The following is a 19,288-nucleotide window of genomic DNA, read 5'->3' on the forward strand; positions in this document are numbered from 1 at the left end:
TCCCCGCTTGCATAGAGCTCTCATGCTGCGACTGCAATACAATGGCTAATTTCTGCACACCCATGAAACGGCGCTTAAACGATCAGACACATCTGCATTTACCTGACCACCACCCGTTACCTCCCCCAAACGCTGACCACATGACACTCACTTTGTGAGTGAATCCTCTGTGTGAGTGTAATCACAAAGCAATTGCGAAGCGTGCACAGTGTGACTTTCACGCATGCGCAATGGCACATAATCGCTCGTTCTGCGTAAATATCGGCATTGCGTCCACTGCTGAATCAGGCCCATAGTCAGTACATATCTGGACTATAGGAAGCAGGGTGAGGGCACACATATACAGGGTGAGTCAGCAGAGGATGCAGATAAACAGTCCCATGCAGATTCTCGATCATCGGGAATCTGCAAATGCGCAGTACCGATTCTGCGCATGTTCAGAACGTGTCTGCGATCCGGCATGCAGTGTGGCAGCAGACTGTCAGTGATTAAGTCTGCTGCCGTTTCAGGGCAGGGGAGAGGCCAGGATCTCCGTCAGCTAACAGAGATTTCCTGGCCTGTTTTACTCATCTGCGACCCCATGGTCACTCAGCTGGCCGATGGACACGGAGACGATCCGATGCTGCATTCTTTGACGCAGATTGGATCAGTAATACATTCAGGAAGTGTGAAGCCTCCTGCTACATTACAGTTGCGATAGCAACTGCGTCCTCTGCTGAATCACCCCTATAGTCAGTATAGAGCTGCACTATAGGAAGCAGGACACGCACACAGAGACAGGAAGCAAAAAACCCATTGTAATGTGACTCTTCCCAGCCCCCTGCAACACCTGGCGCTCTCACTGACAGAGAGCTGGAGCTAGGCCGCTCACTCTAAATACAGCTAAATATAAACATTCTGTCATTGCAAAAGGGCAGACATCACACGGGCGGATTGGTATATATTGTGCACAGAGTGAATATGGAAAATATAACTGTAAGGTGAAAATATGGCTGAGAGGCACCATAGTTTATTTGTACGCACAGCTTGCACTCACAAAGCTTTTGGCAGATAGCGTGCCTGATTCGGAGTGGCACATTTGTTACTGCGCATGCATCAAAGTCGAACCGCCCGCGTCTCCTGTTAGTACAGAGCCGCAGCTGCGATTTACGACACATGCACACAGAAGGGTTTTGAAAATGTATTGGGCATTCCTGGGTGGTGCCTAAACAGAAGCACGGAGATGGTCTGTCTTATGGGCGTGTTATGGGAGCGTGGTGGCCGTGTCACGGATGGTGCTTGCATACACAGATGCTCAGTCGTTCACATTGGAGGCCGTACTCAGACGGTACATATTCACCTGCCATAGGGCTGGTGCAAGTTTCGATGGTGCGATCAATGATGGTCTCTAAAGAACGCACCAGGCGGTATTTTAGCGTGTACACATGATGAAAGTCGGCGTCTCAGTCCGTGCACATTCATACACACGATTGCACAACAGGGATGGACTTTGTAGCGCCATTTGGTTAAAGTTGTAGACGGGCGAACGCCAAAAGATGTAGCCGCGTCGCTTCTGCATCCACCTCTGAATCAGGCTCACAGTCAGTGTGTCGGGGGGAGCCGGCAATTGTCCAATGGGCTTCCCAACACACACAGACACAGCAGGCTGGCTCTGAACCCCAGCAACAAGTGGTGAATGGAGAGCAGAGCAAGAGGGCGTAGCAGCAGTGGAACGTTGTCTCTCTTTCTATGAATAGATCATTATGTTTCAATACTGAATACAAACAGGACTGCGGAGAAGGGCACTTCCTTTATGAGGACTGACTTTACATACCTGGTAAGCCCGGATGAGGGACTGCACAGCAAGATGATCTCCTACCAGCTTGTCTATATTTGGCTGACCCCGAACTAAAGATTGTGCCTGTGTGAATGCGGACAGGCTGCTACTGAGGGGCGGGGGGCTCTGGTAAGCTGTCCCAGGCGTTGCTCCAGCATTGGCGTTTCGGAAGAAGATATCCCAAGACTGTAAAATTAAATATATATATATTTATCTGAAGAAGACAAAAATAAGGTTAATAAAACAGTATGACAAGAACACATTCTTCAACCTAAAAAGATCATTATATACGTTATTTCAGTAGTGTGTTCAATAGTAAAACATAAATGCAGCTCAAATCTGCCCAAATCCTAAGAATTAATAAATTTAAAACCAACATCTTCAGTCGTCTGCTAATAACAAGACCATCAGCACTTCAACAGTCATGGTGTTAAATCCAGTTCCTGCAAGCCTTGATGAAAAGATGGGCCCTTGAGGGATGAGATCTGGTCACTATAAAAGACGCTGTGGCTGGATAACCAAGAGGTCAATCAGATGAATGACCTCATCTCCCTTCTCACTCCTGCCCGTCCACTTCACTCAACAAATGCATGACGTCTCTCCAGCCAACTGAGTACTTACTCCCACTCCCTCCACCAAGATTTGTCCGTGCTGCTCCCTACCTCTGGAACTCTCTCCCTATTAGACTCTCCACCTCTCTACAAATCTTAAAACGGGCTCTCAAGACCCACTACTTCATCAAGGCCATCCAGCTCTCATCCTAACCTGCTGCTACATGCTCTTTCCTCCCCGTCTACCCCATCTGTGTCACGCCTGCTTGTCTGACCCTACCCTTTAGAATGTAAGCTCTCATGAGCAGGGCCATCTGCCCTCCTGTGCTTCTCCTTACTTATACTTTCTTCTACTCCTTACTCCCCACAAGTGCTCCTAACACTTGGTTGCTGACGGGATGTAGTCTGGAAGCCCACGGTCTAAATGCCGACCGCCGGCTTCCAGACTCTCTCTTCCTGGCGTGGTAGTAATGACAGGTCGTTGAAAACTGGACACCTGTCATTGACCATATCCCAGAAGACCGACGCCCGGCATACCGAACAAAGGTAAGCCGGGCACGGACAGCCACGGGGGGAAGGTGGGGGGATGGGTTAGGTTTAGGGCTCCCGGGGGCACTTAGGGTTAGGCACCCCCCTGGGAGGGTTAGGTTTAGGCTAGGGGAAGGGGGGTTAGGGTTATGCACCCCCCCCCCCCCCGGGGGACTTAGGTTTAGGCAGTGGGGAAGGGGGGATTAGGGTTAGGCACTTGGGGGGGAGGTTAGGGGGTAGAATTAAGTTAGTGGTACTTACCTTAGGGACGATCGGGATCTTCACCCTTGCTGGCTACTGCTGTCTGGATTTGAACCGCCGGCAATGCTACACCCGTTGCTGACTCCCTGTTGCTTATTTTGAGTGTTATAATGGCTAATGCAACAAAGTGTATAAACCATGTCCTTGTCCTGCACTGTATTGTACTCTAAGTAACTGCTTTCTTGTTCACTTATACCCCTTTCAGACATACGACCCGGGAAATTTCCTGCTCAGACCCAGGATATTTCTCCTGTGCAAATTCCCGGGTATTTGGTCGAGACCCCCCTTTCACACTACAGCATCTACCCGGGAAATTCCCAGGTAGACCCCTTTCAGATAAGAGCAGGGTTTTTTAGTTTTTAATATTACCTGCCTCTCCTCTGCCCTTCCTAGCCTATCCCATCTCCGGCTGCCGCTGATGATGTCATCATCATGCAGCAGGCAGCCGATCAATCACTACCACCATTTTATTAATATTAAATTATTTAAATCTGCCCTGATGGTCCTGCAGGAGTGCGGGCGGCCCGCTGTGGCAGAGACCTGCCGGCGGGTGTCCCATGCATCCAGCTGGGGTTCTCAGTACGCAGCCACCGGCACAGGGGGTGGTGAGCAGCAGCGCTAAGCGTCCTATAGGACGCTCTGCGCTGCCAACTCAAAGCAGCAGCACTGAGCATCCTAGAGGACGCTCTGCGCTGCCAACTCAATGTAAAAGCTGCTTGGTGCAGCCCGGGAGTAGTAAATTCCCGGAGTTTATGTACTTTGTAAGGCGCTGTGGGACACTTGTGGCGCCATATAAAAGGATAATAGTAATAATAATAATAATGAATGTACTGGAATAGTTTAGGCCCAACAGGTGGCAGGGATAAACAGTTCCAGACTACACTCACGTCTGATCATATTAAATCAAAGGAGACAACGGAGTAGAGTGTAAAAAGGTAAATACATCCAAATGACAACAAGCATGCATGTTGGCAAGACGTACTCCCGAGTACTGGCACAGCAAAGTGGGTGATTTTAATTTAGAAGTGATGCTAAAAAGATCTCTATTTTCTTGCACCCTTCAGACATCTGCGAGATCACAATAAACTTTGGATTAAATCAACCACTCACTGGGCTCTAGACTTGGATGGTCCTTGTCCCAGATGTTCAACAGGTAGAGATAAAATTAAACTAGAGAGTCATAAGTATGTAGAGTGTATAATAATACCGAGCCTGATAGATTATTACTAATATATTATCTGTGAGATGCCAATGTTCCCCAAAAATCATCCTTCCCAAACCCTCTCCTTAATCTGAATGAATATACCTATTATCAGTGTATGCCCTACTTTCCTGGAGTCCCGCCTTTCTCCATGTCACAGTTGATGACACATAAACCTGGCATAGCACCACATTTTTGTTGGACTGTGATACTCCTGAGGAGCGGTTTGAGAATTTGAAGTCTGGTCCCATGATTATTTCCACCCAGAGGAACACTTATGCCATGGCTGGCATGTTTAAATCTTCGGAAATTAGGTACTCTCTTGCCTGCCCTGGCTTCCCTATTCTATCTTTTCCCGTTCAGACCCAAAGGCAGAGGAAGACATTTTGAATGTGCTGTCTGCTGAGCAAGGCTTATGACAAATCTCAATGCTTCTACAACAATAGCAGAAGCCCTTGAAAATAGCCTTGAAATGCCACATCTCCATACATGATGGCAAGCTTATGATGTAGGAGGTCAACTTCATTAGCACTGAACAAGACAATATGCCATTCTATAGATCCTCTGAAAGCTGCTCCAGCTCATTTAAAGTAACTTTTGCCACCCAAGCAAAAACAGACTTTCAGATGCTAATAGGTTGTGGAATATAACAGACCATCTGTGTACCCCCTTTTAAGCGCCCCCACAAGTTTCCAATAACTTAATGCTTTATTATTTTCTTTTTCTAACATGCCGTAACAAGCACAAGATTTGCAAAAAAAACATACAAATTATAAAAATGGAAATAACACAAACAACAGAGCAGAGAGGAGCTGAGCCAGGTCCTTGTGTATTGCTGGAAATGGCAGCTCTGCAGTCATTCATATTACATACTACTCCTGATCTATGAGGAGGAGGTAGCACTCTGCGCATGGATAGTACACTTGTGTAGGTACAGAGCTAGCCCCATACCGCATTGTCTTACACAAATAGTCTTTCCCTCGCCTGAGCACTCAGCAAGCAGGGAAACTGGAGACTTTTACCCAGGCAGGACTTTGTCTGCAGGTGATGCCGTCAGCTAAACACTATTTCCTGCTCTGTTTGAGAACACAAAGTCCTGGCAAATCTGTGCAGTAACCTCCCAGGGGAGGCGTTAAAGGAAAACGAATGTCAAAATAACATCTCGTCCAAAGTAAAAAGCCAGACTGTATACTATATACTGCCAGGACATATGTGCATATTGTAGGTGTCAGGTACGGAATATGTAATGCTAAGATGTATTTCTGGACTCCTGATGGACAGGATTTAAAGGGGCACATCTCATGTCCATATTACATAACGTGTGCCCAACATCTACACACAACATGGTCTATGCATTCAGTAGGGACTAAAGAAAGCCACAGTCCCTGTGGACTGGGTTGGCTGCAGCCTCATGAACACTGGACCTTATTAATGAAGTGCACCTGAAATTATTATTAATTTTATTCTTTTTTGCACCTCTATGGCCTTGCCAAAGGTGAACTTCTACTTTACGGTAACATGAGCAAAGTGCATTGTGGGAAAAACAAATCACATCAAAGTCCAATCTATGACTATTATAAAAACGCAGATCACAAGAGAAACGTTTGTTGAGGGAACATCGGGATGGTCTTTAATACATGTAGCTGCTGTATGAAGGCTTATTTTATGTTTGGGAAAATGCTTCTAGAAACGCGCTTCTCCACCAAAGTGAAAGGTCAAAATGCGCAATATTAAAAGTAATGGACAAGATACAACCGCAGGCTGTGCGCCATTCTTCAAAGCAAGGATGCCAAAAACGTGTGCCCTCTCCATCACATTCTCTCTTTTGAATAATATAATTTTTACAATGCTCCGAACAAGCCTGAGCCCCATCCTACTTTACACATGGCAAAGTACAACATCGGTGTCTACAAACGTCTCATACTCTGCAAATGCCATCCTGTTCCACAGACTAGTGCACTGAAGTAAAAGCCTATGTTCTTAATAAAAGAGGCACGCTTTGTGTAGGTGACGGGTTACTTTAATAACCAAGAAGCCATGGAGTAAAAAAAAAAAGAAAAAAAAAAAAAAAGAATCTGTGATAGCAGTAAAAAAAGACACAAAACTACAGGCCCATAAGCCTATTACCTATCTGGTATGTAGGCATCCAACTTTGCTGGCAGATCAGTCCATAAACACTGGCTAAACTCAGACTACAATCTTAAGTAACAGACCCAGAGGTCAACTAAAGGATGAATGTTTCCACCCTCAGTAAAGACTATTTTAAGAAACGTGTGAGCTACAGGGAAACACGGGCAAGGTTCTAAGATGAAGGATTCATACTGGGACTGTAATTACAGTCAGTCTAAACATCAGTGATTAATCGGCTCATTGCAAGGATAAGCAGTAATAAATAACACAGTTTCTCTCTCTCTCTCAGCAAGAAGGGAACTCTATGTAGCCAGTCTGGGGGCATAGGAAGGGTTATATGAAAAACACTTCCGTTCTCTTGTGGCACTGTACAGTCAGTGCTACCAAGTGACGTCATATCTCCGGGGACAGTGTGTCCTCTACCAGAGTTGTGAAACGGCTACCATGTGAATCCCTATGTACCCCTTACAGTATTTCCAGCACACGTCACTGGTGTAGTTAACCCTCCTGAGGTCTACCACAGTATGGAAAAGGAACACATTACAATAAGCACAAACACAGGGACATGCTGAGATCATTGTACACCACACACACACACACACACACACACACACACACACACGCATGTGTGGGAGCCATGTAACACATGGGGTGTGGCCCACCAAGCTCCTATTTTTGCAGTAAAACACTATTCATCACTACATTAGTAAGAAGAATGGCATGTCTCCTATTTTCTCTATAATGTCGACACCTTTACAGGAACACACTTTTTGAAACCATCATCATTATTTAGTTAAGTATGGGGTGACGGACTACCTAGCCCACACCCATATTTCTGGTTTCTCTGGCTATCTGTTCCTTGCACATCTGTGTGCACTACCTCACTACCCTCTACTGTTGTTATGTAGAATATTTTGTTGATCGGACACAGAAAGCAATCTGTATGCACAAAGATCTCTGATGGAGGAATAAACAAAAGGTTTGCAGTTTGATATCAGCAGCAATGACGGCAGAGTGTGGCTGGTGGATTCGCTCCAGACCCAGCAGGGATGGTGGGTGGAAGAACAGCAGAAGTCACTACAAAAGTAGCGGTTCAAGTCTGCATGTTAAAAGAAATGACCCAACCCCTCCTCTGAGAGGCTTTCCCTGTTCAGACTGGAGCCTTGTGACCTGCTATATTCCAGCAAGAACTGGCATGCACAGGGCGACTTTTAACCCTCCGCATGCACAGGGCCAGCAGGAAGCGCTCCAAACCATCAAACAGTGGGTACTGTGTGTCACATAAAGGAGCTGTGTATTACAGATCTAGGGGCATATGTATCAAAGCTTGATGTGAGATAAAATTGTGAAATATATATTACCAACCAATCAGGTCCAAACTACTATTTCTTAAACACAGCCTGCAAAAGTTAGAAGCTGATTGGTTGGTGATACATATTTCACATCAAGCTTTGATGCATATGCCCCCTAGACTGACAATATACAATATCATTGCCCTGACTCCTTCATTAGATGGACTACTTAAAAAATGGCTAATATATATTTAATAGGATGAAAAAAGCTCAGCATCAAGGGAGTTGGTTAACTCAATAGGAAACACTCAAAAAAGCACAATGAGCAATTAACAACCCTACTGGAAAAAGTAAGATTGCCATCAGGGGTGTCAGTAAATGTAGCAGGGAGATTGCTGGCATCGGTTATCTTCCAGCCACCTGCGAAACAGACACATTTCCGAACTCTGCTCACAAATCAGCACGTGGACTATAGATGACTAAGGTGCAATATAACTACGCTAAAACTAGTAGCAACATAAAGCAGAAAAAAACTAATACGGCAACATATTTCACGCCTGTAATGAGTACACTTATATATATATATATATATATATATATATATATATATAGCTAGCTACTCCCCATCTCTATGGGGGGAATTCAAGTGTGTTGCGCGATGGCAGCCACTAGATGGCGCCCGACAGAGCAGTTCAATTGTTGCTCCATTCAGGCGTGCACAGCCGCCGATGCTGACATTTCTACTCACAGTACCCCCCAAGCTGGTGAGCAGAAATTCCCGAAGTGTGACCCATTCGAGCGCTCAAACTGGACTTTTCGTGGCCACGATAATGTCCCGTCATTTTGACAGACTGCTAACTAGTACTGAATTAAAGAGCATGGTTTTGTTTTACAGCATGTCCCTGTGGATTAGCCATTATTCCGATGCGGAAGCCAGCCTAAATCTGATTTTGAATATAAATGGTAACATATAAGACTATTTTATACTGTACTTTGAGCATGTGATCCAGAAGTACAAAGTGGTATTACATAAAGCTAAGCCATCAGTTTGCTCTCCCCAGCTCTGTGATGCATGGGGCTCAGAGTGTTTGTGCAGGAGAGAATTCAGGGGCACAGCTACTTGTACAGATGGGGTTCAGTATGGAAAGTGTTCTAAGCCGACGGGCACAGGAACCCCAAGGTGCACACCAAGGCTACCTAACAATACAGTCAGAAATAAGGTGACAATACCAATGCTATAACTCTGGTGCTGACATAACGTGATTATTACTTTGCAGGTGTATTGACTTACAATAATTGTGTCCACATGCTAATAAAACAATTTTCTCTATTTCAGATATAAAGCTTTAGCGTGAGACTCCTCCATTACTAGTCCAAGTGACGACTCCGCAATGTGTACTCCTGACAGCACAGCCCTGCATCAAAGTCCCTGATGAACGCGCCCCTTTCTATTCTCATACAAACGTCACAAAGCGCAGCCTAGAAACATAACTACTGGCATCACAGAGGCCGCCGTTTTCTGAGCATGAGAATATCTATTCACTACGTCCCAAGTGCTACTCATGAGGCACTGATGTGTCCTAGTTCATTTACTGGCTGTATTCTAATAATCCCCCACAAAATGGCAGCTCCCAATGGGAAGAGTCCTGTCACCTCTCTGAAGACTGGAATTCTTTACCAATAACTTCCTTGAATAAAGAGAAGTCCTCAGCCATTCCAAAAAAAGAAAAGATAAAAAAATCAGATTATTGGGCTTAGGAACTATTATAAGACATGCGATAACTCCTCCCTACAATGTGAACAAAGTAACGTGCTGCAGTCGCTGTGCTCCAGCTTGTCCAAACCAGTTTCCTACCTTGCTGCTGAGGTACAATGCAAGAGGACGTTCAAGGAGAGATAAGAGACATTACTGCAGATTAAAACTCCAAACAGCGCGCCACCAACCTATAACCTGTGACCATCGATCAGCTGTCACCTTGCGGCCAATAACCTATAACCGTTATGCAGACAGATACACAACCCTTTGACAAAGCCCCGTACAATGAGGTGGCACAGGTTAAGCAAACCAAGATCTGGTCATCTGGGCTTATACTGTACTTACTGGGAAACCTTTACAAACTTTTTTCCACGGCATTTGCAAAGTAAGAATATAGTGGATAATTACAAAAGCACATTTTTAAACACAAAAGATAGAAACTCCAAACTACTTTGGAGTTTCTAATACAAAGCGACCTCCACCCTCTAACCTCCAACTTCTTCCCTTCCCCCATGCTTTCACTTTGTCTCATTACACTGTATATGCAAACCACAAGATCCCTGCTTAGCACATGATGTCCCAGGACAGATAATATGGGGCTTTCCAAATACTGGGAGAATGCCACTGCTACCAAACACTGATGCTAGAGGAACAGCTGATAAATGGTGGTGGGGGAACTAGAAGTGGACGGCGTGAAGCAAAATGATTAAACACAGTGGTGAAAAATTGGTGCACGACTGGCAGATTTCTAGATTTATCACTAATAAACAAAGCCTATAAATGAGCTGTGATCAGCAACACCACCTCTTCCTCCCCCCCCCTCGCCCCATTTTATAAACTACAAAAGTCCTGGTCTTAGGAACTGTGGGAAAGGTGTATAGATGTTGACAGGATGAGATGTAAGAGGGAGTAAATGAATGAATGGGACTACTACAATCTGGGCCACGGAACCGTACTTATGAGAACCTGTGCTATGCGTAAATTAGGACATGTGATTCTCTTCCTCAGTGAAGCTTGAGGACTGTTGTAAGCAGCAGCAGAGACCTGGTTTAAGCTCTATGCTTTGACCGCCAACAAAATTTAATTAGTGTCCAAGATTGTTGTGCTCATACCCTGGCATTCTGGAGACAAAATTAAATTTGCTCAGAGGAGAAAGGAGCACAGATCAAGTGGATTCAGGCTTCTCAGTGGCAGGGCAGTACTCATAGAAGAGCGCCGAACAGTTCCCCTATGACTAACTGTGGAGAAGCAGTATGGAGGAGAGTGAGGGGCTCATAATAACCTACAGGGCCGTAACTAGGGTGGTGCGACCAGTGCTATGGCACAGGGCAGGGGGCGGTTTGGCCCTGTCAATTTTCTGTTTATTATCATTCTCACTTGTAGCTTCCTCTTATTTTATCCCCAGCATCTCCTGGCCTCCCCTATCTCTTCCCTGGCCCTTCCCCATGAGGCGATGGCCCTTTTTTGGGTGTGTTATCTCCCTATTTAAAAAATAGGGGGGGTGACGTCAATGCTCTTTCTGGCACAGGGCACCAAAAAGTCTAGTTACGGCTCTACTCATAATAACCTATAAGAGAATACATAATGATAGGAAGACAGGTTAGTGAGGGAGTGTTAATAATAGAGGGCTCGATTCAATTGAACGCAAATTAAATAGTGCCGGGAGGGAGCTCCCGGAGCTATTCAATTCAGTGCGCTGTTAGGTCGGAGAATGCCCTTAAACAGGTTGTTTAGTCGCGAGAACGGGCATTATCTGACTAAACTTCCCTGCACGATGCTGTTTCCGCGGCACTAAAGCAAGAAAACAGCATTGCGCCTGTACTTTTATCGGATTTCTGCTCGCACCCCTGGAGAGATGCGAGAAGAAATGCTTAACAGTGCGCTGGATTGATTAGCTCCAGAGGATTACATAAGTTAATGAGGACGATGGTGTTAATGATTTGGGGGGGAGGGGGCGGCGACACAAATAATGAAGTGTATTACAACGGGTGTAATATCTATCTGTGGGTTGAACAGGACGGAAGCTTGGTGTGAGTTACCTATTTATTAGCGGATAATGTATCAAAAACATTTTTGAGCCACATAATGAAAATGTGTGGCCCAGTAAAGCAATGATAGTAAGATCTTTGGCCCACTAGTTGTACTATTCAGACAAATAATAAGCCAATCAAGTAAACAAGTGCAAACGTGCAGATACGAGACCAGTGGACAATGTTTATATGTTTATATGTCTGTTGCATTGAACAAGGCTAGACAAATTCTATGCAATGGTATTCTTCACATTTCCAGTTCAATACCTGTCTGCAGGGAACGGAGGGATACCCTTATATACTACATGGGGGTGGACCATAGAGACACAGTTTTCCAAAAGTGGATAATCCCTTTAACTAGACACATATGACATTAAAATAACTACTTTTGCATTGAATAAATGGAGCTTGTTCTAGCCATGGCAGGGATATAAGCAGTTATGTCTTATGTTAAAGTCAACTGCAGGAAGAGCTTCAACTAACTACCTCCATCCGTCCATGAAAGCACAACTTGTAAGTGTCACCAGCGGCTCAGCAATTGCCGTTATCTACAGAGGATCAGCTGGCGTAATGTGTGAGGTGACAGAACGTGGCTCACTGCCGTGGAAAGACCATTGAAGCCACAGACACGTCAGTAAATTACAGGGCACAAATTACAGCTCCTCCTCCAGAGATTGTTTCATTGTTCTCTAGCAAATACTGACCAATATTTAAGCTGGGTACACAGAATGCCGATCCCTCAGCAGATCAGATCCACGATCCATTAGTGTGAACCCCATATACACACTGACCTATAGCCTATAGGTCAGTGTGCAGGTTCTTCAGTGGATCTGGAGGTCAGACATCTTAATTATTAAACAGCACATAAGATTCGACCTCCCTATCCAATCATTTGCTAAAATGTTTTAAGCCGTTTAACAGCCCGATGATTGTATAGGCGTGTACCAAGTGTTAGGTATAATTATCAGTCGTGATATGACCAAGATCATATGGTTCTTAGTAGTTAAATTTAAACATTACAAATTTAGAGCAATGACTTCTAAAATGGGACATTCATTACACCCACATAGCAAAACTTAAGAGAAACTGATCATTAAACCAGCATTCAGATATTCTGCCATCTGTATTCACTCAAACACCAGCCTGTGCCCTTGCATCAGCAGCAAATAATCCAGGTGAGAGACTGCAATGAGAACATCCTTCCCCAGTGGACGGTATCCAGGCATTCTTCATAAACACTGTTACCAGGGTATTCCAATGATACTGGGCTTATTCCTGTAGGCAGAGAGCAGCCATAGGGGCACCCGTTCCCTCCTTACCTTGTGGACACTCTTGGGGTTCTCCAGCCATGCATAGTACATTTCCTCCACATAATTAGAACTAGTCCCACTGAGGAAAGGCTCTGCGGCCGCAGGTGTACTGAGGCACCTGATTGGCTGAAACGTCCTTGGGGCCGCAGGTCGACTGTGTTTAAGTGATCGAACAGTCTGAGAGGCCGTCAAAGGCCTGAGTTTAGCAGCACAAGTCCTTAAGTTAAACATGTCTGTGTCTTTGTGGGAGACCGATTACCTGAACCTGGGGAACAAGTGAAACATGTTATTAGAGAGAGCCAATGACAGCGCTGTGTTCATATGCAAATGTATCATTATAAACACTGATTACAACACTTGTACTATGTATGCCTTTATCAAGGCCTTTGTTGAAGAGACAACAGTATGCACAGCACTTTTTACAACAGTAGTGGTGATAAAGGGAGTGAACAATAGGTGCCAGTCACACTGGAGGATATGCTGGACAGTCAATATATGATAAAAGGGATTAAAGCCCTTCATTTACGCTCTGTACAGGAGTAAACATCAGCGTCAACTAAAGCTTACACCCAATAATGGCTTGAAAAAAAGAACGATGAACACGTAACTCTTAAAACACCATTAAAATAAAAGTGTTTATGCTGAAAACCTCAGACGTTTAGTTAAACGTAAAGTTTTACTTTTTATGTTATTTAAAAGTCCTCAAGGCCGTTGGGGTCACTTTACATGCGGTATTACTACTAGTGCAACGCACAAAATAAATATGCAGGTCATTGGATCATGTTGTTTCCATGTCACGGTACACGCTCACATTAACAAGGAAGCTTGGTTTGCTTGTGGTTTATTGGATTCTGAGGTCCAAGCAAGACCAATGCAAGTACAAGCAAATGATAATAGCAACGTGCCAAAAACGCATTCACTTTTCACATGCCGTGTCACGTTGACGAAGGTGGGTACCCCGCCTATTGCGTTCTTACTAGGGAGCTTTTATCTAGGCACATATTTGCTGCTGGTCAGTGACCGGTAGTAAAGGAGATCCCGGTGAGAGAGGTAAAAGCACGCAGAGTCTTGGCAAACACCAAACTGCCCAGACAAGGCCCAGTTCCCAGCCTGTCACACCACAGACGTGTGTGTGGTGAGTTCTGCCTGCCTTGGTAATGGTTTACACATGGAAGTGCTGAACTTCCTTTCTAAGCAGCACAGTACAGTATTTATATAGTGTAGTATTATGAAGGCATGTCAGGAAGAAACTACAGAAAAAAAACAGAATAAAAAAAACTTTCAAAATGACATTTTACTACAGTATAGGCAAATTATTAACTTTAAACATCCTTCAGGTTCTAGTCAAGCAAAACAGCTGCTTCCTGCGATCTCCCAGGTTTGAATCTTACTTATCATATTGGTAAGAGCCATAAACCGATAATGTACCTAAAGGGGCCTATCCATATCGTTCGTCGTTCACCGTAACAGATATTTCTAATATCTGTCAGCAATAAGCGATAATTAACCAACATGTTGGAGACCAGACAAAATTTGTCGGCCGCGGGAGTGCACATTTTCATCGTTCAGAGCCTATCCATTAGCAGATAAATTGAATGACTGAACGATAAATCGTTCATATTTATCTGCTAATGGATAGGCCCCTTAAGACTGCTTTACGCCTTTCAGACATTCATGGAGCAAAAACCTAGTTCAACCTTCGCTCAAATTCAGAAATGGTCGGTATAAAACCCAAACTGGATTTCACATTGTTCGGCACCCTACCATAAAAGAAGTTTTTCCTACATCAGCTGTTAATGCCTGGCCTTCCATCTCTGCCAGGCGATCTCCCCCCATCACCCGTTTTCAGGTGGGTAGACCTGATGGCATCACTTACTGAAGTAACTTCAATTGTCTCAGTTCTAGGTCATACCCAGCAAAAACGGACCAGCTGAAACGTATATCCACCCAGTTGTGTTCTCTTTCTGGATCTAGAACCAATACAGGTGACCCTTGTACATCCCCTCACTCCACTATGGATTTTGTCCATTGGACACTGCCGTCTCCTTTTTCCTTGGAAATATAAGGGCATTGGCATACTGGCAGATGTATTAGGGGGAGCCTCATGTTCTCTTATGACCGTCATACAACATATGAGTTGAGGGAATCAGGATCCTTTGAATATAACCAATTTAAACACTTTAGTAATTGCTCCCAAATGAAGAAAATTTCAGGACCCTTAACACTTTTTGAAGCGATTTGTTATTGCAGACTATTAAACACAGGATTTCTACACTATACTATTGGCAGCTATAAGCAGGCCCCCAAACATGAACTAAAGGGTGAGATCTCATGGACGGCCCATTGCCCAAGTATGGACTTATGGACCATAACCAGAGAAAAAGCAGTCCATTCTCCCTTTAATAGAAGCTCACACTAGATTTACAGGGCTTTCCTACGGCTGCCTCAAGACTTTGCTGCCTTTGGTTTCGATACATGTATTTCTGAAGCTTGTAAAAATTATAACTGCTTAAAAGTGTTCTTTCATTTGTATAATTTCACAATCAGTACCACTACAAATAAAACTCACAAGGCCATCCGATTCCTTCTTACTCGGTACTGAAGGCCTATGCTGTCGCATGACATTAAAGCAGAGATCCGCAGTGCTGTGAGGTAATTAAATGCCCCTTTAGTGTGACATTACAATGAATGAGAGTGCTGTCCCTGTCACACAAGAGCGCTTCAGCTGTAAGAGCCCTGTTTGCAATGGTTTCATAGTGGAATTGCTGTCATGTGACATGGGAACATGCTCCTCATTTAACATTACCACGCACTAAGGCAGCCTTAATCCCTTCAGAATGCAAGACACCCACGTGCCACTGCACCAAAATAACTGCACACATTTGTCTATTCCAAAGTCACTTATAGAATTGTAATTTTTTTTTTTTTTACTTATTAAACATTGAAAATGTACAGTAAAGGCAGCCAATTTGTTTGCTGAGTGTTAATGCAACCTGCCAACTCACCAGGAACTAGTAACATTCACGGATACACAACCTTTAGTAAATTGCAGCTAATTATAGAGTAACCGTGCTATATTGATTTTCTGGGTATTTGTTCAGTGCATACATTAGAACGTGATAAACTCTTATTTGCCTGCACTTCCATTATAAACACCAGTGTCAATGTTTGCTCATTTATTAATCAATGTCATTATTTTCATAGCGAATTTTACAGCAGGACAGAAAGCCTTCCTTTTATTTTGCTATTTAAGCCAGGGCAATGGAGAAAAAGACAGACTTCAATGTAACTGTTTAAAACTAGTAGAACTAAGTAAATTCCAAATGTTCACCTGTCCCAAATCGACTGATCCCTAGGCTGTAGGTTACCTTGTCTGCTCTGAACATGCAATGGCTGTTCCAGGCAACAATAAACTGGTTTCCTGGAATGTATTTAGTCATCATACTTACGTCAGGAGGAAATATAAGCGGTGAGTGTAGTACATCTATCACATCTGGTTTAGCTGGATTATAATACCAGGGTAGCAGACTATTTCGCCAATAATAAATTCCCAGATCTTTGCTCAGTGTTAAATAAAGTCATATAGGATTAGTAGCGGGTATCATCTCTTGTGAAGGTTAAGCCCATTTATTGAGAGCCACATTCCCGTGGAGCTTACATATATATATATATATATATATATATATATATTACACACAAGATTGGACGAACCAATCAGATTCATGGGACAGGAGCGTCTATACAGGTGTTTAAGTGAATGCATATTGAGTCGTGCTGTCACATGTACAAATCCAGCTCAGTCTCGCAGAGTGACACACTATGGACAAACCTGCAGTTGTCTGTGTGTGTGATAGACCTCTTCTGTTTCTTATGCTTCCCAATTTTGAGCCATATTCAATTTGAGCCGAGCCACATTAAGTTAACTTGGTCTGGACTTAACGCCGACTTTGCCTGTTTTGGAGGCGGAAAAGTATCTCGCACGTGCACGCTTTACCCCGTATTCAATTTGAAAGTACGCGTGAAAGGGACCCGGCGATACTTGAACAGGCGGAAAGTACTGTCAGTTTTGGAAACTCAGCCCGACACCCCCCAAATGATGCTCTGACAAGGGGGTTCCCTATGGTACCCCCCGATTTGGCTTGCTGAAGGTATTTGGTGTTTTTAAATGGGCTCAATAGCTGCTAAATAGCGTTTTTCTATACCTGATGCAGAATAGTATTTAGGAGTATTTTTTCCAGAAAATAAGTTATCCCAGCAAATTTGGGGTACTTAAAAATGGGGGTCAGCATATTTAAAGTTGAAAAGTGAACCTGAAAAATCCACCTGCCGCAAACACCTGCAATCAAAAAAACACTTGGGGCATACTTGGGGACCCCCCCCCCCCAGAGTCAAGTTTTTAAGTTTGCACACCAACATTTTTTTTTATTTTCGCCCCCTTTTTTCAAAGTCAATTTTTGGGGTGTCCTTAAAGTTTTTTTTTTTTTTTTTACACAAATTACCTTTGGGGGACTGTCTGAAGGCTCCACGGGGGTTCCCGCAACGTTGCACCCCAAAACCCCAATTCTGCACTTTTTTCCGCCTCCCATTCATAGGCGATACTTTACCGCCTATTACATTGCATAGGCGGAAAGTCTTTCAAATTGAATATGAGGTAAAACCAAAACATGCGATAATGCCGTCATCAGCGGAAACTTAACGCAGATCCGGACTTAAAGCTTCAAATTGTTTGTTTCAAATGCCTACTTAATGCCGCCGTTCATTCATGGCTGTGTTCAGATCCAGAATCATTTTCTTAGGTCTATACTTTGCAGTTTTCAATGACTAGCTAGCTCCTCAGGAAGATCCCTAAATATGTTGGTTAATGATATACAGGTTGAGTCTCCCATATCCAAATATTCTGAAATACGGAATATTTTTAGCATGACTGAGATAGTGACACCTTTGCTGTTTGATGGTTAAAAAGTACACAACCTTTATTTAAGCACAAAATTATTAAAAATATTGTATAAACTTACCTTCAGGCTTTGTGTATAAAGTCTATATGAAACATAAATGAATTTCATGTATATATACAAATTTTGTTTGAGCCACAAAATAAAATATTGTATAAAAGTACCTGCTGACTGTGTATATATGGTGTATATGAAACAAATGCATTCTGCTTTTAGAGTTGGGTCTTTTTTCCAAGTTATCTCATTATGGTATGCAAATATTCCAATATCCAAAATACCCCTGTCCCAAGCATTTTGGATATGGGAAACTCAACCCGTAGACAAGTCAACAAATGACTCAAACTGAAGAGTTAGGGACATTAAGTGACTGGCCTGGATTACATGGAAGGGTTAACCCATAGTTTATTCGACTTTATACCAGGCACACTATATATTCCACATCGGGAGTCGGGTGTAACCAGGTCTCTCTTGGGATAAAATGTCAGGTTTATTAGCAGCACGAGGCTAGAAGCTGGGGAAGAAACTCAGAGACCTGTTACTCTTGTTCTGGCTGTACATGTGCAGGGAACATGGTTCTGACCTTCAGGAAAGGACACACAGAACTGAATCACATAGACCAGACCTTACAGAATGCTTTGCTGGGAAAGAGGTTATTGTCTTGTGCATTCCTCCTTTGTACCGATGACCCAGATAGATAGTCTTAAATGAGGAAATGACAAACCTGAGACTTGTGGAATAATGAACCTATGCATCGCATATATATTTTATCAGTTAGACTAATGGTATGCTTTCACAAGCAATTTGGTGGCACACTGAACAACATGTTAATCTTAATTTGCAAGATTAACAGGGACCAAGCAGAACAGTTTTCCTCTAATAAGAACTGTTGTGAGTGATATCTACATATCCAGAAAACTGGAGTCTCATATGTTTGTTAAAAGAATCTGACTGAACCAAAACTTTGCCAAAAATCCTTAAGACTTTGATAACTCCGGAACCAAATCTGTAACCTAAATTTGATGCACTCCTAGGGGTATATTTACTAAAGTGACAGTTTTTAGAAGTGGAGATGTTGCCCATAGCAACCAAATTCTACTTAACATTTAACTAGCACCTTCTAGAATCTGATTGGTTGCTATGGGCAACATCTCCACTTCTAAAAACTCTCACTTTAGTAAATATACCCCCCCAGTGCATAATCAAGATTTGTCCTTGATTTACAGGAAAAGGCCTGAGACAGGTCATCTAAACACTTATTATATCAGCTGATCAATATTATTATTGCAGAACATTTCAGGTGTTGGACAAGTGTACTGATCTGGAATATCATGGTGGGCGCACAATTTGGACACATTCTTATGTATCATTATGTGAGCAGCTGGATCACTACTGCCCTCACTGGGGCCTGTTAGTGGTCATCTCCAAGCCTATTGTTTATAAAAGGTTAACGATAAGCATTAG

The 19,288-nt window shown here is 43.4% G+C and overlaps 1 protein-coding gene across 3 annotated transcripts in view; it reads right to left on the bottom strand.

Annotated features, from left to right (window-relative positions):
* OGDH (oxoglutarate dehydrogenase) overlaps window positions 1–19,288 on the bottom strand; it is a 116,559-nt gene that overhangs the window by 41,162 nt on the left and 56,109 nt on the right. For all 3 annotated transcript variants that reach the window (XM_088443338.1, XM_088443337.1, XM_088443339.1), the window contains exons 2-3: window positions 12,885–13,140; window positions 1,814–2,002 (exon numbers count right to left, since the gene is read on the bottom strand). In XM_088443338.1, coding sequence (XP_088299464.1) covers window positions 1,814–2,002; window positions 12,885–13,106 — 411 coding nt within the window. In that variant the 5' untranslated portion in view covers window positions 13,107–13,140. The remainder of the gene's footprint in view (window positions 1–1,813; window positions 2,003–12,884; window positions 13,141–19,288) is intronic.

Source organism: Taudactylus pleione, unplaced genomic scaffold (genome assembly GCF_031769625.1).
Source record: "Taudactylus pleione unplaced genomic scaffold, aTauple2 ptg000329l, whole genome shotgun sequence".
NCBI lineage: Eukaryota > Metazoa > Chordata > Amphibia > Anura > Myobatrachidae > Taudactylus > Taudactylus pleione.